This window comes from Biomphalaria glabrata, chromosome 4 (assembly GCF_947242115.1).
Source record: "Biomphalaria glabrata chromosome 4, xgBioGlab47.1, whole genome shotgun sequence".
Classification (NCBI taxonomy): domain Eukaryota; kingdom Metazoa; phylum Mollusca; class Gastropoda; family Planorbidae; genus Biomphalaria; species Biomphalaria glabrata.
In genome coordinates, this window is record NC_074714.1 from 22,518,625 (window position 1) to 22,543,607 (window position 24,983).

The 24,983-nt window shown below is 33.7% G+C and overlaps 1 protein-coding gene across 4 annotated transcripts; it reads left to right on the forward strand.

The window, feature by feature from the left end:
- The first annotated feature begins 5,838 nt into the window (after positions 1-5,838).
- LOC106076411 (E3 ubiquitin-protein ligase XIAP-like) lies at positions 5,839-24,624 on the forward strand. Of its 4 annotated transcripts, none has more exons than XR_008777574.1 (7): positions 5,839-6,072; positions 18,862-20,158; positions 20,308-20,483; positions 20,630-20,678; positions 22,471-22,578; positions 23,084-23,156; positions 23,365-23,441. XR_008777574.1 is itself a non-coding variant. In XM_056026899.1 (7 exons), exons 2-7 carry the CDS (start codon positions 19,093-19,095, stop codon positions 24,168-24,170), a joined length of 1,707 nt encoding a protein of 568 aa, XP_055882874.1. In that variant the 5' UTR covers positions 5,842-6,184; positions 18,862-19,092; the 3' UTR covers positions 24,171-24,624. The 4 variants fall into 4 exon arrangements, 3 of the variants coding, with proteins under 3 accessions (XP_055882874.1, XP_055882873.1, XP_055882872.1); XM_056026899.1 differs by lacking the exon at positions 23,084-23,156 and adding an exon at positions 23,974-24,624 and having other exon boundaries at positions 5,842-6,184; positions 23,365-23,475; XM_056026898.1 differs by lacking the exon at positions 23,084-23,156 and adding an exon at positions 23,974-24,624 and having other exon boundaries at positions 5,842-6,136; positions 23,365-23,475.
- Positions 24,625-24,983: the final 359 nt, after the last annotated feature.

Genomic DNA, 24,983 nt, shown 5'->3' on the forward strand with positions numbered 1-24,983 from the left:
TTGTTGCTTTTTGCTAATTTTTTTTTATTTTTTTTTTTACATCTTTATCGTTTTGAATTAATAGTTTAAAAATAAACACATACACACACACACACTCGTAATTTAAATGCTTAAATGCAAAAGAATCGCTTTGCGTCAGGGCTCCTAACCGAAACCGCTAAGATAGTTTTCAACACTATCTCAGACCTCCTAGCTTTCAAAATTATGAGGGGCACTTGCGTAATTTGTTTGCCAAGGTTTGCGAAAAACTGTTTTGAATCTTGGGTTTGTTTACAATGTTGACATGAGAAAAGATCGAAAGCATTTAGATCTAGATCTAATTTAAGAACTACACTTTGCGCAGATATTTTTTTACTTTGACACATGAAAATACGAAAGATAGTCTATTGATTTCATTACGTAATAAAATTAACCTTCAATTTTGTGTTTCAAAAACATTTTTACATAAATTCGTTCCAAAAGCATTTTTACATAAATTCGTTCCAAAAGCATTTTTACATAAATTCGTTCCATATATCTGCGAATTCAGAACGTCCTGAATTATTTATAATACCATTCATTCAACAAATCGAGTAAACCCGTTTTAATTGTACTTTATATCCTATTCATCTATCGCTCCTTTCGTTTTTAATAGAAATGAATTTATAGACTTCGGGTAAACCCATTTTCGCAAAACTACTTTTATTTTCGTTGCGAAAGAGAAAAACTTGAAAGGATCATTAGCTAAGTTTAACATATATTTAGATCCAATCCACAAAGCACAAACTTAGACCCGCAGGCCGCGGGTAATGTCAGACTAGTATATAATATATATATATATATATATATATATATATATATATATATATATATATATATTAGGATCTATATATATATCTAATTTTAGTAACTTACTTTGCGCAGATAGTTTTTTACTTTGACACATTAAAATACAAAATATAAACTATTGATTTCATTATTTAATCAAATTAACCTTCAAATTTGTGTTTCAAATGCATTTTTACATAAATTCGTTCCTTATATCTGCGATTTAGAATTCCTGACGAATATTTTTTCATTAGACATTACGCTAAATGTTACACATCTCTCTATTCCTAGGTCTAAAACACTATTTCAACTCTAAGATGATAAAACCGGACGGATGGACGGGCAGACAGACCACACAATCTAATAGCGTCTATTCCCGTTTCAGGGGCCGCTAAAAATGCTTCAGTAATAAGAAACACTTGACTTCTGAATGTAGTGTATGGGTGTGATAAATGTATATGTTGACTAACCAGGCCAATGTGTCTTTTTCTTGCTTGACCCCTCGACACTATTGCGTATCCCTATCTCAACTATACACTCCACAAGGCGTCACTAGGCCCATTACGTCTATCTGACCAGGTTGTTAAAATCAGTCGGACTCGCAGTCTATTTATTCTTTTTAAGTAAGGAGGGTGTGGAGGAATGTCTTTCTTCGAGAGTTGCTTTTCCTAATGCACTTAAATCTATATAACTGTAGATCTAAACCTAGATCTCAATAACAGGCCAACATACTAAAATTTAACCTATGCATCGGCACCTTCTAAAGTTGAAGCTATAAATAGATATACTTGATTTTCCCGCTGTTAATAAAATATCGTTCGCCACAAAAGAATTAATCTAAAACATAAAATATTGACCTACAACCATAGACATAAATAAATATAGACTGGAAAAAGGAAATAACTTCATGTAACTTGAAAACATGTATATCTATTGTATTCGGATTTCCGAATTCTGAAACATTGAAAAATTGCATGATCTTCAGTCTTAGAGATTAAACAAAACTCCTAGACATAAATAAAGTACACAGAAATGCAAGTCAGAAATTTTCGTTTCATAAAACTCTATTATCGGCCAGTCTATATTTATTTATGTCTATGCCTACAACGCTTCAGATTCCAACATTTAACGACTAGCCATTATCGATATTCTATCGAACAAATGTTCGCTAGAATCGGTCCGCAATCTTTAAATTATAAATCTGGTTACCAGTTGATGGTCTTAAATACATTGAACACAAACAAGGTTGACATATCAAGTGTGGTTTCCCAGTTGATTATGAAACAGGTGAAGAGGAGAATGTGATGTTGATAGGAATTCAAGTATTATCATCAATTCTTTACTAGTGAATCTAGGTACAGCGACTAAATCAATTTCTACGAATATTGACTTTCGTAAAGCATATTAATATTTGAAATCGTACTTATCATGGACTTAAGAATGAATAACTTCAAGATGGTAGGCCTAGAGATGTTGGAAATGGTTTCTCTTAGTTAAGTTTGATCCACTACTACTAAAGCATTTTTTAAATGTCATCGAAATGTTAAAAACCAATGACCAAAATTTCAGAATTTATTTATTTAACTTCTAGGTTCCCCCAGTTAATAATCAATAAATTAGTAAAATCAAACAAATAACTTTTTTTTTTAAATATCTAATCCAGAACAACTGTTAAAAATCTTCAGGAATGAAGATATTGTTTCTACCACCCACAAAGTTTCAATCAAAGAATCGTTTCGGGGATATAAATAGTGATAAAGGCTAATGAATTACAATACTATTATTTGTCCTTTGTCACAGTCTGAGAATCGATGGCCTCACAATTTAAAAACGCAGAAAACGGTAAAACTTACATCATATTTAACTAAAGAAATAGATTGAATATGATAATATATGAGGCACATTGATAGTTTGAGATAATCACGGCGCATTTTATATTGCATGCTGATCACATCAGATAAGAAACTTTTGGAATTTTCTTGTAGATCTTTTTTTAAAGTATAACAGAGTTGCCTACATGCCAAAATGGAATTCCCAGACCTGAAAATGCTTATTTTGAGTGGGAAATGTGTATTTTCCCTAACTATTAAGAAATATACTCAGGAAAGACTAAAAATCATTTAAGCACGTAGTATACTCGAAATGCCGCGGTCCTAAAGTTAACACAGCATAAAGTTATATAAAACATTGTATACATTTGTCAAAATGTGAACACTTTTGTCATAGACTTTTATAGAAAACGTCAGAATGATGCTGTTCTTGTCACTTGGCAATGATTTTATGACCATAATGTCTCTAGTGTATTCCACATTCCATAACAGCGGCAACAAAATTTCATTAAAAAGAACGGGAATTTCTGTTACAAGTGAAATGAGACTTACACCTGAGATGAACTCCTTTTGAAAAATCAGAGCAGGAAGAACTAGTCCTCCCGTAGTGCTCTGGCAAGAAACTTAGCCGTCCGGCGTTGTGCCTCATGGCTACCATACAAGTCGAGTGACTGCTCAGACAGGTCCCCATTAGCTCGCGGAGCTGGGGACATTCGTACAAGACGTACGACACTGTTTGGACGCTCTCTCCACAGTGACGGCATCGGAAGTCAAAGTTCGTGCGGAACTGGGCAAAGGATGCCCCAGTAGGACAGTGTTCCGTCATGCACTGTGCAATAATTGACTGCTCTGACCTCCTCAGTCGCCACCATGGATCGTCGCGATCTGGGTGACGCATGCGCTGCCAGACACCACGTGCTCTGTCGGATTCCTCCCAGGACTTTAACCACTTCTCATGAATGAGTGCTCGGATTTGTGCCGTTGCTTGTAAGTACGTGCTTGGTGCTTCGAGGTGTGTGGCTGCCAAAGCACCCTCCCTTACGAGGGCGTCTGCCGTTTCATTGCCCCTCACGCCGCAATGTGAAGGCGCCCACTGCATGAAAACGACAGCTCCAATAGCTCGGCGGATGTTATCTGCGGCGCCGATTGCCTCTTCTATTACGGGCGACCCTCCCTTGCCGCCACCCATAGCTTGGAGACTGGCGCTAGAGTCAGTGACCAGCACCACCGTAGTGGTACTAGTCTCGCGTTGGAGCATTCGGGCCCTAATGGCCTCGAACGCCCGAGTTATCCCTGTAAGAGACTTACACCAGATGTAGCTGGATCAGTGACATCTATTTCTATAATATTTTTGTAATAGGCTATTTCTTTACAAGCTATCCAAACACTGGAAATATTTTATCACATTTTGAAAGAATTTAAATTTTCTTCTTATAGACCAATCTTTGCAGAGTTAGCAATGAATGTCTTGGCATCCTCTACAGTCACTAATAACAAACATTTTAAAGATTTTTTTTAAGGCAGATAATCCTAATTATTCACTGAATTTATTTCTAATATAAAAGCTGAGGCTATTTAGTTTGCTGAATAGCTGTTGAGATAAAGCTACGCGTTCTGGTTTCTGATGCTTGCACTTGTTCTATAATGAATTAGATTTAGATCTATATTAAGATCTAAATCTAGAATAATGTAGATCTATTTAGATCTAGATTATAATTCTTAATCTAGATTGACGTAAATTCTATTATAGGTGCCTGACATAGTAAAATATCTCTAGTTCTAGATCAAGTCTAAATGAATTAGAACTAATCAATCAATACCCAATCAGTTTCAAGACTTCATATAAATTGACAGACTGAAAGGAACTTTGCTCTATTTAAATCAGTAAAATCTAGTAATCATTTAAATCTTCGCGTGTGTTAGCGCGGGCGAAAAAAAAGTGATACAATCTCGTGGTAGAACTTATAAACAAACTATGATTTCTCCATAAAAATAGGACCGCCCCCGCCACTCAAAGGGTTTAGGTGGGAAGGGCAGTAGAGGTATTCGCCCCCCCCCCCCAATCGGTACACAGGGGAAAGACATAATAGAAAGATCGGTTAAAATAGCAAGAACAAGTTTTAATCACATAGATATTTAATTGATTCTGTTAGCAAGCTGCGATTTCTACAAATAAATTGGACCGTCCCCCCACTCAAAAGTTTATTGTGGGGGGGGCGGATTGATGCCATCGCCCCCTCCCGACCCCACCAAATCGGCCAACATACTAGAGGGGGGGGCGAAACAATCTAAAAATATGTTAAAAATATAAATAATTAGTATATATTATTAACATAAGTAATAAATTCGTATACAAATTGTGTGAATTCTATACTAAAATTCATCCGCCGCCCCCCCCCCCTAAGGGGGGGGGATCGGCCGAGTGGGGGGGGGCGATCGTCCCTACCGTCCCCCCTGGATCCGCCAGTGTGTGTGCCCTGTTCTTAGTTGGAAGATTGTAGATTGTTCTTTGCGGGGGAGGAAGTTAATACTATCCAGTTTGTTAGGCATAGTCATTTCTTTGTACATGGCTCTGCCTGTGTTTCCTGATGCCCATTGGTTGAGCCACTCCTCTTTGTGATTGTTGACTAACATTGACCTTAGGGTAAGGTAGTTAACAGGTCTATCTGGTTGTTCCATAGATGAACCTGGCTTAGATATAGTATAAAATACACAAGATGCGTACTTGTAGGGAACTCTGAAGTATAATGATAGTTTATAAGATATATCCGAAAATATTTGTTGGTTTATTTTTTTTTTCCGAAACTTTATTTTTTTTATTCATAATTTCCGAAAAATCATATTTCTCTTGAATTTTGTTTTTTGGCGCCCTTGTGCGTATGACGCCCCTATTTGAGCTGTGATTCTCTGTTCTCCCCCACTACCCCCATCCACGGCAGCTAAAAATAATGATTACTCAAAAGATTTAAATAGAGTGAAACAGTGCACGTCAATCTATCTTACCAAATCTATATATAGAATGTAGATCACTTAGATAAGCTATTATTACGGTAGCACATTACGTCAGCATGCGAAGTTAATTTTCTACTCATATTTCTAATTCGGAATCTTATATTTTGTCTATATTAGAATATTATTTTTTCCATTTTTTTTTCATTTTAATAGTGTATTTAGTTACAAGCTTTGTCTTTGTCTTTTTTACATTTAGCAAAAAAAAAAGAAATATGAGCATAATGTTTAATTCAACATCATAAAGACATCTCCGTATAATTTTGTTTACGTTTTATGATATGGAAATATTTATAGCCTTCATTCTTCGGCTTATATATTCATCGTTATATATAAATGCATGACATTTAAATTGGAACACCTAGAATAAATAAAACATTCTACGTAAACTATTGTTGTGGATAATACTAGAGGCAGCTATACTCAGGTATATTGACACTAGTATGCACAAGTATACAATATTACAGAAAAAATAGATTCCTATGTGTATGGTTAGTAAAATAATTTGAAATATAACTTTCTGGTCCGGTGTTATCAAGGTATGTGTACATATGTCATATGATCGTGAACTGAGTAGACTTACTTACTTAGACTTAAATCCTCCCGCGCCGTCCGGCGCATTGGGCGGCAAGCTGTCCCCATTACTTGGCGCCACACCTTCATAGAGGCGCGGTGGCTGAGCGGTAAAGCGCTTGGCTTCTGAACTGGGGTTCCCGGGTTCGAATCCTGGTGAAGACTGGGATTTTCATATCGGATCCATGGGCGCCTCTGAGTCCGTCCACCCAGCTCTAATGGGTACCTGACATTAGTTGTGAAAAAGTAAAGGCGGTTGGTCGTTGTGTTGGCCACATGACACCCTCGTTAACCGTAGGCCACAGAATCAGATGACTTTACATCATCTGCCCCATAGACGCTAGGTCTGAAAGGGGAACTTTACTTTTTTTTACATAGAGGACTTCAAAACAGTGGACACCAGGTGGGAGGAGGCTTCAGACATTGCCAATGACAGATCTTTATGGAACTGAGTAGACAGAACATTAAATAAACTAAAATATAGACATAAACACGTGTATGGAGGAATAATTTCTAGGTTTTGATTTTTTTAGCGGCCCCCGAAAGGTAAATAACCACTATAACTTTTGTGCGGTCTGTCTGTCCGTCATTCCGTCCGTCAGGTTTAAATCTCAAAAACTAGATCAGCTAATAAAAATTCGATATCAGGATATTTTAGATCTTTCAAGGTTCTGGTGCAAAGGATACTATTATTTTCCGTTTCTGAAAGCAAAAAAAAAAAAAATTAATTTTATAATTAACAATTTAAGTTGTATTTTTATAAAAATAAAAAACGCAATACGCTATTAATAGTACATAACAAGGTAGACTATATAGTAAAGGAGGTGAGTTTTCAGCATAGATACAACAGATTTATGCAAAACTTTTGTTTGTTTGTTTTTTTCATAAAAGTTATTTTATTAATAATTTTTATTACATAAAGCATGTATTTTCTGTCATACTAGCTACTTATATATATTTTTGTTTAAAAGAGAAGAAATCTTTTTATTATGCGTACAACTCTATAGGGCAGATGATGTAAAGGTCATCTGTTTTCGAAGCATACGGTTAATAAGGGTGTAATGTGGCCAGCACAACGACCAAACGCCTTTGCTTCTCTCCAACTCATATCAGGTACCCATTGAGGCTGGGTGGACTCAGAGGCTCCCTGAAAATCTAAGTGTTTATCATAATTCATACCCGGGAACCTCTGGTTTAGATCCAAGCGCTTTATCAACCACCCACCTCTCCTCCTACTTAGATGTTTAACAAATGGGAAAAGTTTCTCCCTTGAGGCCTACAATGAGAGATTGGTCCTTATCCAAAACAACAATTAGATAATCATTCGATAATGTGTTAGGCAAGGTTCAAATATGTGTAAATCTTTTAAATAACATCTTCATTGAATAAATATGAATATCAACAATGTAATAGCAGAGTGGTTACAGCGTTGGCTTAAGAAGTATGAGAAGGCTATAGCCCAAAAGTCCAGGTCCTATGAATATAAACAATGCAATAATAACTTTAATACATTTCCGTAACCTGTGGTAGGTATCATGTTGTTGGTCGAATTAACAATACAACATAATCGCAACTCGTACACATCTTTTTTTTTCTATCGACGGAGATAGGTCGTAGTTGTTAATAAATTGTAGTTAATAGTGTATTGAAAATTTGAAAATATTTCTCCGACAGCCAAATCACAGATCAAACTGAAATTCAGAGGAATTATTACTTTTACATGACAACACAAGAATCAATTAAAAAATAACGAATGAGTTAATTAGTTATTATGTTCATGTTCATAGCAGAGTGGTTACAGTGTTGGCTTAAGAAGATTGAGAAGGCTCTAGCCTACAAGTTCAAATTCAAGACGTTACCCTTTTTTTTAAAAAAAAATAGGCCTACATTTTAAAGAGCGATCACCCAGACATCCCGTTCTTCTGTCTCAGACATGTGATAGGCCCAAAGTGTATTGAGAACGCTAGCAGCATGTAATAGCGCTGAACAATAACAATTAATTAAAAGAATACTTCTAATGGCACAGATATTTTTTATTAGTTTATATGTATTACAAATATTGATTACATGACTGATTGAAACCTATTGATACACTTAATATAAGATTTTTATTTATTTATTTTTTTTTGTAATAATTTTTTTTTATTCTGTTTGTTATGCATTTATGCAGAAATCATTTTTCTTCCAAACCTCACACTGATGTTCAAGTTCTGTACTGAACAGTGGCACCCAATCTTGTACACAAAACAACCCTTTCTAATTGGTTGTGCAGTTCAACAGAAGAGTTTTAAAATGTTTCTATAATGAAAGGATCTAAGACGTTTGGTTACTGTTATGTAATAGAAATTGAAAAATGATTCTATTTTTTAGAAGTACATCAAAGTGGTTAATTTCTTTGAAGTATCAAAGATTGTCTGACATTAGCAATAACTTCGAAACATAAATCAAGTAATAGTTCGTGACGCCTGACTGGTATCGAACAATTTTTGTTTCTTTCAGTTTAAAAACAACTTCTTTTATTTTATAAGCGTCATATTTATAAATAGAACATATAGCGTTTGATTAACTCTAAAGTTACGCTCAGTTGTGCATGACGGCTAGTAATGTTTCATGCTAGGTCAAGTCCGGGAAAGACGTACAAAAATGTGAAGGTCAAGTCAGGGAAAGACTGTAAATAAATGCAAAGGTAAAGTCCGGGAAAGACTGTAAATAAATGCAAAGGTAAAGTCCGGGAAAGACTGTAAATAAATGCAAAGGTAAAGTCCGGGAAAGACTGTAAATAAATGCAAAGGTAAAGTCCGGGAAAGACTGTAAATAAATGCGTAGGTAAAGTCCGTGAAAGACTTTTATAAATAAATGCGCTAGTCTGAAATAATTAGTTAGCATAAAATTTATAAAAGAGGCGAAATATTTAGGTCATCAAAAATAGTTATCGATCATTGTTCACTGTATCATTTTTAGCGGACCCCATTAGGGGAAAAGCCGCTATTAGGTTTGTGCAAAATGTCCGTCTGTCCGTCTGTCGAACTGTCCGTATGTCTGTCTGTCACACTCAGATCTCGAAAACTAGAAGAGATATGAAAATATTCCAAAACCCAAAAGAAAAATCTTACTCTGGAATAAATGTAACCTAACACAACTACACCAAGCTGCATTAAACTTTCAACAAACATTCTTATTAGAAAAAGACATTAACCAATCAGTCGATGACCTCTGGAATTTCATTAAAAACCATCTTAAAAGCATTATAGAAAATCATATACCAACTAAATACACATCAAACAAAATAAATAAATGCTGGTTTAATAATAGACTAAAGAAGCTTTGTAAACAGAAGGAAAACCTATATAGAAAATTTAAAGAAACTAATGCAGAAAGAGTTTACAAAAAGTATATAAAAATTAAACACTTAACCCAAAAAGTAAGCAGACAGCTGCAGAGTGAATACATAAACAATGTAATATCTAAAGATAACAACAAAAACCTATGGTCATACATTAAGTCTAAGAAAATGGAAACAACAGGCGTAGCGCCATTAAAAGATGAACATAACATAATACATAATGACAATGAAACTAAAGCAAACATTCTAAACAAATACTTTGCATCAGCATTCTCAGCCCCAGGAGACAAAGACATATTACTGAATTTGAACCAAGTAGACAACATAGAAGATATAGTAGTACAAGAAAATGGAATTCAAAAACTATTAGCCAACACCAAACCAAATAAAGCTTCTGGACCTGATGGTATTCCAGCTAGATTACTCAAAGAACTAAGTAATGAGCTAGCCCCAGTGTTCAAAATACTCTTTCAGGCTTCACTTAACCAGGGCAGAGTACCAAAGGACTGGAAAGAAGCTAATGTCACCCCCCTATTTAAAAAAGGAGAAAAATCTGACCCAGGAAACTACAGACCAGTATCACTTACCAGCATCACATGTAAAATCATAGAACACATAATATGTAGCAACATCATAAACCACTTAGACAAACATAATGTCTTCACACCATACCAACATGGCTTTAGGAAATATAGATCATGTGAAACACAACTAATAGGACTAATTGATGATTTTTCAAAAGGTTTAGATAGTAGTGAACAAATAGATGCTATCTTACTAGATTTTTCTAAGGCTTTTGACAAAGTTCACCACCATAGTTTGCTTAAAAAATTAAAATATTTCGGCATTAATGGTCCACTGCATCAGTGGATTAAAGACTTTCTGATAGGGAGAGAACAAACTGTAATAATAAATGGTTCTAGATCAACACCGATAACAGTAAACTCAGGTGTACCTCAAGGAACAGTCTTGGGTCCACTACTATTTTTAATTTACATAAATGATTTACCAAATTGCATTACTTCAGGAACAAAAGTCAGATTATTTGCAGACGATTGCATAATATATAGAACAATAAAAACAACACAAGACACAGATATTTTACAAAGAGAATTAGATGAATTACAGAAATGGGAATCAAATCGAAGCATGTCTTTCCACCCAGAAAAATGTCAGTTGTTAAGAGTAACAAAAAAACTAAAACAAATTAATTCCACTTATCTTATTCATGGCAAACCAGTAACACAGACTAAAAACGCAAAATACCTAGGTGTTATAATAAATGAAAAACTGTCATGGAATCCACATATTGATGAAACTACAAAAAAATCAAACAAAGCATTAGGATTTATTAAAAGAAATTTCTATAAATCAAATAAGAACATAAAAATAAAATGTTATTTAACCTTGCTTAGGCCACTAATAGAATATGCATCCTCCGTTTGGGACCCCTCAACTCAAGAAAACATTAAGAAACTGGAACAGACACAAAATAGAGCAGTGAGATTCATAACAAACGAATATTCACATTTGACTAGAGTAACACCTTTAGTAAAATCACTAAATTTAGAAAGCCTTCAGGACAGAAGACTCAAAAGTAAAGTAGCAATCATACATAAAACACTGAACCATAATCTTCAAATACAAAAACAAAATTTAATAAAATACTCTGAAAGACACAAAGATAAAGGTACATTCCTCGTCCCATATGCTAGGACAAATTTGTACAAATACTCCTTCTTCCCTAGTGCTATTAGAGCATGGAATGGGTTGCCTGAGCTAGCCAGGAAAACCAGTGACTTGGCAGAATTTAAGTCATTGGTTAATATGCATGACTAAATGCATGACGCGTAGGACGTAATCATCTTCTTTTTTGAAGTAACGTCTGTATTATATAAGATAAGATATTATTTCACCATGCAATGCGGCTTGAAAAGTTTAGGTGCAACGGCTACTTTTGGTTTTCTAAAAGCAAACCGTTTAATTTATAAAATTTATTATGCAAGCGATTTTTTCATAAAAATACACCAATTCTAAAACAATTACGTAAATGTAAGGGAAGCAATGTTACAATATGCTAACAAAGATGGACATTTTCTGTGTAATTTCAGTATCACTAATTCCATTATATTTTTAAAATGTACAAGAAATGCTTACAACAAATATAAATAATAGTTAAAGGTGTTTTTTTCTGGCCAACTAGCTGCTAAAATTAAAAGAAAACATTTATGTTTGTTTATAAAGGCTAATAATGCACTTTGTATGTAAACATCACGCACATTTTTTAAAATGGACCTTTTATGCAGCGACTTTTGTGCAGTAGCGTAACGTCGCAACACTATACAGCAGTGAACTAATTCCTTAAAAATTTCTAAATAAGCAGATTTTATTTATTTTTTGTTTAGTGCCCCATCAGGATAAAAAAACTCTTATTTTTGTGCATTTTGTCCGTTGGTCGGTCTTTCCGTCATGTTTAGATTAAAAAAAACACTTAGAGCAATTAAAAATCTGATTTAACTTTTAATGTTCCTTTAGAAACATCTCTTTAGTTTTAACTATCTATAATAGATGGTTCCGGATGGTTTTGAGAAAAAATCAATGTCAACGAATATCTGTTTGCTCTTCTAATTTATATTATATTTAATTTTCATGCTTAACGGTTGCAAAACACTTGATCAATCATATATTGTTCCGTTTTTTAAATGTAAATAGCATATAAATGCTAAACAAAAATCACCATACGGGCTTATATTTCATTAACTATAAAGTTGTTCCTGAAAATGTAATATAAAAAATAAATTATGTGAAATGATTGTTTCAAATCGCATCATTGACTTACATTACACTTATATTCTTTGACAATACGTCACTATAGTTTAATTATCGATATTTAATCGTTCCGTATTTTCAACTTAAAACAAATTTATGTAAAATGACTTTTTTTTTTTTAAAGTATCGATAATAGGTTGTTCAGGATTTTAAAATAAGAAAGTAATTCACTAGAAACGATTATTGAAAATCACTTTTAATGGCCCCCGTAAGGGGAAAAGCCGATATTAGGTTTGTTAGACTTATGTTACATTTAATTTTCTTGCTAATACATAGAAAAAGTTTTTTAATCGGTAAAGAATGTTCCGGATTTAGTTTTGAAAAAGAAATCGACCTACATAACGTTAATAATCTTACAAATCGTCGCCTAAATTGTTCCGAATTTTATTAGAAAAATCCACTAACGCCAAATAACTGTTTGAAATCCCTCTTCTGACAAATAAAACAAATAATCTTCTTCTCATTTATAAAAATTGTTGTTTTTTTCCGGATTTTTATGAAAAAAATGTAATTCTATTTATTTTTAATTGCACTTCTATCTTATACTACATACATTTTCTTGCTTAAACGTTACAAAATCTAATTATATCTTAATTATATGCTACGGATTTTTAAAGAAAACAACTTCCTAACACCAAAGTATGGTATGAAAATCTCTCCATAAGGCTATGGTAGATATAATTTTTATACTTGATCATCCCAAAAATTTAATTAACGGTATTTGATTTATCTGAGAATCTCTTTATTTCTCTCTCTCTCTCTCTCTCTCTCTCTCTCTCCAAATATAATAGATACTTAAAACTATTTCTATTTTTTGGAAGGAAATTCAGATTTCAATAGCTTTTAGTCTTCTTTTTTTTTTTTTCGATATAAACATGACGGACAGACAAACTGAAAGACAAAATGCACAATATATATATATATATATGTCACACATCTTTAAATGAAATACTATCTATGTACCCTCGTTAGCTCACTCTCTCTTTCTCTCTCTCGTGTTAATAAAGACATTTTTAGTCTAATTATATTATAGGCCTTTGACGTCATGTTTTTTTTTTCTTTTACGTCACATGGAATGAATTCCTTAAATAAAATGTTCACAAGAACTTGGTGTACTTATGTTTATTGAAGCTCGCCAACGTCTCGTATTGTTAAAGACATTTTTAGTCTAAATAGGCCAGAGACGTAAGGGATTTTTTTTACTTTGACGTCATATGGAAAGAATTCTTTAAATAAAATCTTCATATAAAGAAATCGGTGCACAAATGTTTTTTTAAAGCTCGCAACCGTTCTCGTATAGATAAAAACACATTTTAGTCTAACTAGGCCTTGTGACGTAGGCTTAAGAATATTTTCTACTCTAGATTTTTTCCACTAGATCTAGATTTCTTCCTCTAGATCTAGATTTTCTTTACACAAAATCTAGACTTTTTAACACTAAATATATATTTATTTTACAATAAATCTAGATTTAGGCTATATTTTTATTAAAATCATTATAGATTCTAGATCTAGAATTTCTAGGTCTAGTTAAGAATTTCTATATCTAAATCTAGACTTAAAGTGTAGATTTTTATTTCCATATGTCTTGATCTATTTTGCAATTTTATAATATACTAAAACTAATCTACTATTTTTAAATTTAATGTTGCATTCTGTCTATTGAAAGATTATCTAGGCTTTTTTATTTTACGTAAATCTCATCTAAATTACATCCAAATTATTCAAAATTTAGATCTTAGATTAGTATATATATATATATGTGTGACATTTTACGTCTCGGGAGACCATCTTTTCCCTTTGCAACTTCTTGTGTAATTAAAGATCGCCTGGCGCCGTTGAATTTTCACCCTTCTTTCTGCTTCTGTTCTGTATGACATCTGCAATCCGTTACCCTTCCTTTATGATCTCTCTCCATGTGGATCTGTCCAGTGCCACCTCTTCCCAGTTGCCAGTGTCGATTTTGAAGAGCTTCATGTCGCGTTTGCATAATCCGTATAACGTAAAAGTGGGCGACCAGCGGCTCTCCTGCCTTCTATTAGATCGCCATACAGAATGTCCTGTGGAAGTCGAATTACTGGCATTCTACGAACGTGGCCAAGCCAGCCAAGGCGTCTACTGCTGATAACAGAGCTTATGTTCTGGCATTCTGCTCTTCGAAGCACTTCTTCATTGGTTATTTTATCTTGCCACCTTATTTTAAAGATCCGCCTTAGGCATCGGAGGTGGAAGACATTCTGGATATATATATATATATATATATATATATATATATATATATATATATATATATATATATATATATATATATATATATAAGTTTAGTTTATGTAGATCTATATCCCTTCAAATAAATGCTGAAAGATTATCTAAAATCGTCAGGCTATTAGTTTGTAACCAGTTTGTTATTACGTTAAGAGCAATGCCTGGTCGTGCGGTTAGCGTGCTGAACTGATTATCTCGACGGTCCCGGGTTGATTGCTTATTCGCTTTACATGTTTCGGATGTTCCTTCAGAGTTGAAGTTTATTTCCTAGTCCAAACCTCCCGCAGGACGACGGGGGATGTGAACGGGCAGGGTTTGATATAGGAACCATCGATAAATCCGAACGACAGTCTAACACACAAACATCACGACCAGGCAGGGTTCATACACTGCTCGCTGCCATCCTCCGTCGTCCAGCGAGAAGTTAATTATTTCCAACTTAGAAGAACATCCGAAACATGTAAAACATAAAAAAAACTTGTTTTCACAACGAAAATGAATCTTTGAAACATTATTACTTTTGACCATCAAAATTAAATCACGTCTTGACTATTCCTTGCGAATAGGCGGATCCGACAAGGATTCGACTCCGACAGAAGTCGCGTCGCGTTTGTAATCTTGTTTTATTTGCAATATATATTTGTCAATTTCTATCTGGCTGCCTCTCTAAACGTAATTTCTCCTTTAACCGATCTTGGATCAAGCTGAAATTTTGCAATTATTTTTTTTTTACAAAACAATAGTTAATTAACAAAACATAATTATTAATGGTAAATAATTATTTTATTGGTATCTCAATAAAGGAAAAGAATGTGTACTTGACTGAAGTGGTGAAATAAACTGCTTAGTCTCCTTTATACATTGTCATCTGAGTCTTAGTCAACACAACATGAAAAGTAGGACAAGACTACTAAAATATTAGATAACAATACAATCTTCCGTATTCATAGGCTCTCTAGTAGCAGAGTGGTTACAGTGTTGGCTCGAGAAACCTGAGAAGACTGTAGCCATAAATTTAGGTCGTTCCTCTTTTTTTAATTTTTCATAAATGTTTTTTTTTTAGTCTAAGTGAAACTTCTAACACTAAAATTGTTAGGACATTGATGGACATACATTAAGAAACAAGATATATTCATCAATACGTTTAGCATTTGATCATAGATGTAAAGTATTGACATGAAGAAGTACAAGTGCAATACTGACAAATATACCGTATTTTCGCGCTAATAACCCGCTAGATATACACATTTTTTTCAGACGAAAGGATGTTGTGCGGGGCATACAAACTTAACGAAGGTGATGGGGGTTTACATATTTTAGTTTACTCATAAACATGTCATAAAGAAACAATGGACATACCGGTGGGTCTTTATAAATCAGATACTATACTACAGATACGACCGTAGGCTCGTATTTCACACGCATATTGCACTCTATGTATCACTTGGAACAACAACTGAAGCACGATTACGTCTCGAAAGAATAGACTTTTGATGAGCAACAACTTAGGGTATGGTAGTTTACTACAAGTAACGTTTAGTACATGCGGGTTGTACGATTTTGTTTTTACTTATTTTGTCATTTGTGCGGGTTTTACGTTTGCGAGTTATACGGATTCCCTTGTTTTCTAATTTTCCCATTCGAAATCCAATATTCTTCGTGCGTCTTTTAATATTCCAATATTGGAATATATTGTAACTACATACTAAATAAAGTCACAAATGTTCATTTCTATAGAATTAGTTGAAAATAGTCGACAACAAAAAAAAAAAAAAACATTTCTCGTTATTAAATGACTAAATCAATCCAGTTACTAATCATCTTATTGAACTTGGCTTGTCTTGGCTACCTAGAAGGGGGCTCGAGGTTTGACACCCGACTCGGGCAGAGTTGCGTTTACTGAGCATATCGCTGGCGTCATGTGAAAAATAGTTTTTAAAGTTAAAGAATTAGTTGAGATTGACAAGGGATCGAACGACACCTTCATAAATTGGAATTTTATATAAAACGAAATCGTGAAAGACACTAACTTAAAGTCATTGATAAATTTTTAAGTTTAAAAAGAAAAGAAAAAAAAAGTATAATTTAATTAAGGTTGTATTGTTGCAAAATGGATCTAAAGATAAATTACAATATAAAACGAAATTTTAAAATAGAACCAACACTCAATTTATACATTGTTTAATAATCAATTTATGTAGGCAATTATAAAGTAAATATATTATGACCGTACAGGTTGGCATCCACCATAGCCTCACTACTGCTAAAAGTTCACATTTATTTGTGATTCAGACAGCTCAGACAGACGTGGCAATGAAAAACATCGGGACAACGAGAGATCAATAAGTAATATATTCTCAGGAATGTTTGGGGTAGAATAGAAATATAAATTTAGGTTGGTTGACTAATGATCTTTTGAAGTAAGTATTAGTTATATGCAGGAAAATCGATTTTGAAATCTCTGAAAACCCCTAAAACATTTATTCAAGCTGATACTTTGTTTTTTTTCATTTCTATATGTCTGTCTGTGTGTCTGTTTTTTGTTTTTCTAATCGGGTTTTCCCAGATCTATTTTAAGAGGCCCTTCGTCTATATTAAGGAGAACACGTTGTTTGTTTGTTTTTTTTAGCGGCAATAGCCGCTATTAGTTTTGTGTGGTCTGTCCGTCTGTCCCGTGTAGATCTCAAATCTAGATGTAGTCTATATTCTTGATGATTGTCTACATCTAGTCTAGAAATCTATAGATATAATCTAGTCTAGATCTGAGCCAGCCAGGAAAACCAATGACTTGGCAGAATTCAATTCATTAGTTAACATGCATGACTAGATTTTATGAAGTGACGTCTGTATTTTATAAAAAGATACGATCAGGATCTAAAGTACTAGATCTAAGTCTAACCCCAATCAGCAAAGCTATCTGTTCAGGTCCGGGTTGAGTTAGGGGTTCGCAATGGGAACCGGTTAGTTGTGTAGGCTCGTTTTTTAATAGACCTAGACCATCAGGGACCCATTCTTACCCCCTTAGACGAATGGGGCCCTTAAGTAGCAGATTCGGCCCTAAGCCCTATGCTTCACTGCTTTGCGTAATACAGTTATGCCCTACCTCCTAACCCTATCTCGTCCCACTGGCAATGATCGCCCTCCTCGCTTCTCTCTTATCTCAGATGTCGGCCAGAAACTCGTTTTAATGAAATAAAATATTATAGAGGATTAGAACATAAAGTTATATAACAATTCTATAGCAATTCTTTAATTGTTAGATCTATCTGTAAACATCAATCATCTTTCTGTGTCCTATAGGAAAGGAGTTACGGCGTTTTATATGTATGAAACGAGTGAAAAAAATAAAATGTCTGAAAATATCTGTTTGAAAATCTGTTCATAACTTTTTAACTATGATAGATTGCAGCTTGAAACAGTCATTCCTCATTACGTGATTTTTAAATTCATTGCTTTGCGTTTCATTCAAACTAAAATTGTAATGAAATAAAATAATGTAGAGAATATCAGAACATTTGGTTTCTTAAAAATTTGATATAGAAATCAAGCGAGTTGTGTCATCGAATGGGAAAGTGTGATTAAATCATGATAGAATATATTTTAAAAATTCCATTTCATTCTTATGCTCAGTGCGCTGTACACCAATATATTAAGAGAAATAATTGGGCAAAGGTACATATCTGGGAGGTATTGAGGTTCTTTGGTGATCAGTTGACTCTATTTAAAATCCTTATTCAAAAAAATTTAGAAGAAATTATTATTGGCGACGTGCTAACCTGTTAGCTTTATGTGAAAACTAAAGCCAATTTATTTTTTCTTATTTTTATGACTTTCAATGATTAAAACAAGTCTTTGGCTTAAATATTCCTGGTTCGTTGGTGAATTTGATGGAGCCCGCCTGTGATAACATAAACTCTCTTTGTAATATTGTTTTAATTACTGGTATTTATTTACTTTTAAAGGCCTTTCTTTTGCTACTCATGCATGATTAACTTATTTGATTTTGAAACTTGGTCATAATCTTTTAGTCATACTTTCATTACATTTTTACTTTTCTTTATATTTGTTTTAATAATAAAAAATGAAAAAAAATGTTTTTAGTTAGCTTTTCATTGCAAAATTTAGTTGATTTTAAAAAAAGTCATGACATTTTAACATGGATTAATACATTTATATGCATATATATGTATACTTGTGTTTTCACAGATTAGCCAGACGTATCTACACAATGAATAACCAACAAATTCTAGAACATGTTGAACAGAAACAGTTACAAGAGAAAGAATCATAGCAGTGGAAAGGTTACCTACACGTTATGCCGAAATAAAATTAACAAACTAAACAGACTAGAAAAAAATAAAATGAAATTCAACAAAAGGCTGACGAGGGATGATATCATCATTACAATGATGAGCATGAACAGCAACCAGAGAAAAAATGGCGGATTTAAATTATCTCGATTTAACAAGATTTAAACTTTTATTAAGAACATTCATAATGGAGCTAGAATTAAACAGGCTGAGAACTTTCCTTAAATACCCGAAGGATGCTTCACTTTCTGCTAGTGTATTGGCTCATCGTGGATTTCTGTACCTTGGTGAAGATAGAGAGAAAGCCGTGGAGTGTTATTCTTGCAGGAAAACATTTAGTATACTTAACTGTATTGATGAAATACTAAGTGAACATTTTCAGATCTCGCCTACTTGCCATGTGGTAAATAACAGTGGATTTTCAAATGTAAACAGTAGCACCACATTTTCCCCGAGTTTTTCTCAGCCTTTAGTAAACTGTAAAAATGTCAAAAGTGCTAAAGGTATTCCTAAAGAAATACAAGCTAAAAGCCCGCCCCTTAATAGTGGAGCTACTGAGGCTTCACTAAGTTCATTTAATTCTGAAAGTGGATCTACAGTGAGAAATATTTTGTTTGATGAGTTTAGTAATACCAACAACTCTAGACAGAGAAAAACTAATGAAGCGTGCTGCAGCAACAAATCTACTAGTTTTTTATACTTTTCCATTCCAACTTCAGTAATACGCAATACTAACAGTGATCTAATAGTCTATGAATCATCAACATATGATGTACAGTCTGATGGTCTGCCTATTATATCACGTGAACTTGACACTGCTACGCCAGGTGTCAGCAACATTGGTCTCCCAGTAAGCAGTGATGCTCAAGGTGGTGAGTCAAGTGTCCAAACATCAACTGTTGTAACGCCAAGACCTAAAACTGAAGACCCAGAAACTGCATTAGTTCAAAGTTTGACTTCACAGTCAAATATAAACATATCAAGCCAAACTAGGGAGTCAGAAGCACACATTAGCAGTGTTTCAAATGCTGCAGCCACTGGGCCAACATATTCCGATCTTGGTATCATCACAGAGAGAGCCAAACGTCAAGAGTACGCTGTCAAACAGAAGAGACTAGAAACATTTGCATCGTGGCCCAGAGATCATCACCTCAGTCCTGAAGATTTAGTCGAAGCTGGATTTTACTATGCAGGTTTGCAAACATTAATAGGGAGTCTTTTAGATCTAAAAATATTTATTACCTTTTCTAAAAATTATATAACTTTACAATACGCTATAAACGATTCTATTTGTGAATACTCTGCCAAAAAGGCACGGATATATTTCTGAACTTATTTCAAGGTTATGGAGACTGCTCTAGATGTTTCTTTTGTGGAGGTGGACTAAGAAACTGGGAAGATCAAGATGACGTATGGGTGGAACATGCTAGATGGTTCCCCAAGTGTGCTTACATACGAGAAAAACTGGGGATCAATTTTATAGACGTTGTACAGGAATTAACAAAGCAATTTGATCAGGTTAAAATTTAATCTCTTATTTAAAAATAATTACAGAAATATGTCCTAACAAAAATTAATAACTTTATAAGTTTAAATTAGTAGGAATATTGATTTATCAAGCTATCAAGATAACATTGTATCTTTCTTTGTGTTTTACCAAATAGATTAGTTGGAATATGGTCACTGGGAGACTAAAGACACCTGTCATACTTAGTAAGTATAAAAAATATTAAGATTAGATTTAATAGATAGATAGATAGATAGATAGATAGATAGATAGATAGATAGATAGATAAATACATAGATAGATAGATAGATAGATAGATAGATAGATAGATAGATAGATAGATAGATAGATAGATAGATAGATAGATAGATAGATAGATAGATAGATAGATAGATAGATAGATACATACATACATACATACATACATACATACATACATACATACATACATACATACATACATACATACATACATACATACATACATACATAGATAGATAGATAGATAGATAGATAGATAGATAGATAGATAGATAGATAGATAGATAGATAGATAGATAGATAGATAGATAGATAGATAGATAAATAGATAGATTGATTGATAGATAGATAGATAGATACATACATACATACATACATACATACATACATACATACATACATACATACATACATACATACATACATCCATACATACATACATAGATACATAAATACATACATACATGGGCGTAGCCGGTGGGGGGGGTTGGGGTTCAACCCACCCACCCAGAAATGAAATCTTCCCCCCCCCCCACAGGGGGGATCGGAATTCAGTAATAGATTTAGGTTTGATTTTGTTTATTTTAGGTGACATTTTAATACTATACCATAACTGCTCCAGCACAGCCAAAGGGTTTTGAGTTTAAAACCCTTTACCAGGGGTTTAAGTTTAAAAACCCCTACCAGGGGGGTTTGAGATTAAACCCCCCTACCTAGGGGTTTTCAGTTTAAAACCCTATCAGGGGGTTTTGTGTTTAAAACCCCTACCGGGAGGGGGGGTTTGCGTTAAAAATGCCCTACCAGAGGGTTTGAGTTTAAAACCCCTATCAGCGGTTTTTGAGTTTAAAACCCCCTACAAGGGGTTTTTGCAATTAAATCCCTCTCTTCTAAAAACAAAACAAAAAAAAAAGCAAACGACAATCCCCAAGTTCCAAGAGCACAGTTAAGGTAGATTTTGATTTTATAACTCCCTATTCAATATAAAAAAAAGGCAAGTTACACACTCAAAATTCTATGAGCGTAGTTAAATGGGTTTCGACTCAGTTTTGAGTTTAAACCCCCATTCAGCGGTGTTTGAAGTTAAAAATACTTCTTCAATAGGAAAAACAAAGCAAATTATACACTCACAATTCTATGAGTGTAGCCAAAGGGGTTTTGAGTTTAAACTCCCCTCCAGTGGAGTTTGAAGCTAAAAAAAATAACTCTTTAATAAAAAAAAGCAAATTACGCACTCAAAATTCTTTGAGAGTTGCCAAAAGGGGTTTTGAGTTTAAACCCCCTTTCAGCGGGGTTTGATGCCAAAAAAAAATACCTCTTTAATATAAAAAAGCAAATTACACATTAAAATTATTTGAGCGTAGCCAAGCCTATTGGGGTTCTTGAGTTTAAACCCATCTCCTACAGATGGCTTTTCTTAAAAGTTTAAAACCCCTCAAGATGGTTTTGAGTTAAAAAAAAAAACTACAGTGTTTTGAGGTGGGAAAACCTTCATCTTCAATATTATTCTAAAGCTAACTACAGTTACCAAATTCCATGACCGTAGCTAAATGGGGTTTTGAGTTTAAAAAAAAACAGTAAAGATTTTTTTAGTTTAAAATCCACAACAGATGATTTTGACGATAAAACTTTCCTTTTCGATCTAAAATCTAAACCCTTCCCCCAACCCCCCCCCCCTGAAAAAATCCTGGCTACGCCCATGCATACATACATACAATTATTCATCTTTTTTTTTTACAGATAATCAAGAAAATGTCCTCAAAAGAGACCCAGCTGTAAAATCTGTTGTGGAAATGGGTTATGCTGAAGAAGATGTTATACAAATCGCTTATCTGTTAAAGGAACAAGGTTGTACATTTTTCTTTCTAACTTGGTTCTAAAGATGTTTTTTTATAAATTAAAAGGGCACCATTTTTATTGATATATAGTGCGTCTAACGGGGTTCGATGATGACCACTTTCGTCATCCAGAACTTTCCAATGCGGTTTTGTGCCTCCTCATATGGCTGGTAAGACCTGTGTGAGCCCAGAATGTTCAGCTCCACACCGGGCAGGTTATATCCGCTGGAGCTTATGTCGGTTGCCTTGATTTTTTTTTTCTGATGCTTTCCTTCTGATAGCTCTGTTCTTTTGTCTTCAGCAATTTTTCGCGCCAGTTTTCACAGCGCGACGCCATGATAGTCTGTCATGTACTCCCATCTCCCATCATAATTAAGCTGAACAGAAATCTTTAGGATTTATATAAGAGTAGAAAATATGATAATTAGTACACAAAATATTATGGAATTACATAAATTTTAAAAGATATATTTGTTCTAGCATTCTTAATAAGCAATATTTTCTACTTTCTCTAGAAAACTGTATTTATATCTAGTAGCATCCAACTATTCCTATTCCTAAATGGACTACTTGTAGTCAGAGTGCTTGGCGAGAAGAGTTTTGGTAACTTATTAAAAAGAACATCACATTGGATACTTTTATTAATAATCCTTAAAAAATATATATCATTCAATACTCAATACTGAGAATCTAGAAACAGAATCTTTAGAAACCAAAAATTAATTATCTGAAATCTTCTTTCTATCTTTCATTTTAAGCTGGTGTTAACAGGTTCTTGTGTTCTTTTGTATCTTAGCCATAGCAATCTCAGCAGACACTTTAGTGGACACGTTGAAACTGGAAATGAAAACAAAAATAAACCTAAGTACTTTGAATGCACTCGTATTGAATAGACCTGCGGGACAAGGTAGAATTGGATTCAATTACAAAATATATAGTGAAACCAAAAGGTTGGATAAGTCATTAAGCAGAAATATTATGTATGTTTCCGGCAAAGTTCGAAATCTGTTTTTTTTTAAATTGACTAGGTAATTTAATAAATGCCGGAAGATTTCAGGTAAAGTAGAAAATGATTTCTTAACACTCTACTTGGCCAAGGCATTGTTTAGAATGACACAAATTTGGTCCCGGCAAAGTGTGTCCTGTTTTTTTAACGTATTACAGAAATAAGTGAATGATATTTTTATTTACTGATAATCAAAATCATTTAGTCCTGAACTTTAAAATATGGATTCTGTTTAATTCCAACTGTCTGCAACTTTATTGTGCTACGTAAATTGTTGATACAAAATAATTTTCTTATTTGATATTGTACAAAAGTTGAAAGTAAAGAATATGTGATTTTTTTACTTTGCCGGTAACATGAAATGATATATATATATATATTATTTAAATATAATTTCAGACATCTTGAAGCTAAAAGAGAAAAACAACCAACTACGCCAACAGACTGTGTGTAAAATCTGCTTGGACCAGGAAGTTGCTGTGGTATTTCTTCCTTGTGGTCATTTAGTGTCCTGCACGGACTGTGCCTCGGCCATGAAAGCATGTCCAGTGTGTAGAACCGATGTTAAAGGCATTGTTCGTGCCTTTTTTCTGTAACCTGACGTCTTTACAACGGTGTTGTTAGTATTCATTGTTTCGTACACTTCTGTTTGCATTTCTTTGTTGCATTTTGACAATGCAGTGCTGTGCTGACTGTTTTTATTCCTTTGAACGATATTGTGTTTTGCAATAAACTTTTATATACTATTTTTTACATTAATATCTACACTTTATGCAAAAATAACAACATATGTAACGAGCGCTTTGAAATATTATTTCTTTTTTAACTTGATTGTTTCTTGCACACTTTTATTTCCCTATGAATGAAAATAAATCAACATTGGAAGAAGGACAACCTTACAATTTTACTACTACAACTTTTTTTACTCAATTCATAATTTTCATGCCAATTACTTTGTATATACATATGTTTGCTCTGTATTGTTTTCGATAAACCAAGATCTAATTATTTATACTCGCACGTATTTGAAAATAAAAGCTCTTTTAAATTGAGTTTATTTTTATTTGTGTTCGTGGTTGAAAGTAAATTAATACGACTCATTTGTATAGGGTCAAAATAGATACTTAAATTGAGAGTCGCTGACAGCAAAAACACTTTTTAGACAAAAAAAAAAGGGGAAGAAAGTTGACTAATTTATATGTAAACAAATGCATACTTGTCAGTCTCTTTCGACATTAAGAGTTACTTGTTCACATTGATGGCACGTGAAAACCTCTTAGTAGACACAGGAAGTTAAAAATACTAAACTCAACTTGAGTGAGTCGCTTGCAATACTCATGGCAATACATATGTATTCAAATTGACTTTTGTTACCCGCTGTGAAGGGGGCATGATTTAGGATTGTAGTT

Excerpts from the sequence above, each read along its gene's own strand:
- LOC106076411 (XM_056026899.1), top strand. The coding sequence starts at position 19,093 with ATGGCGGATTTAAATTATCTCGATTTAACAAGATTTAAACTTTTATTA. Across the intron at positions 20,159-20,307 it reads AGCTGGATTTTACTATGCAG|GTTATGGAGACTGCTCTAGA; the intron begins GTTTGCAAACAT and ends ACTTATTTCAAG. Across the intron at positions 22,579-23,364 it reads TTATCTGTTAAAGGAACAAG|CCATAGCAATCTCAGCAGAC; the intron begins GTTGTACATTTT and ends TTTGTATCTTAG.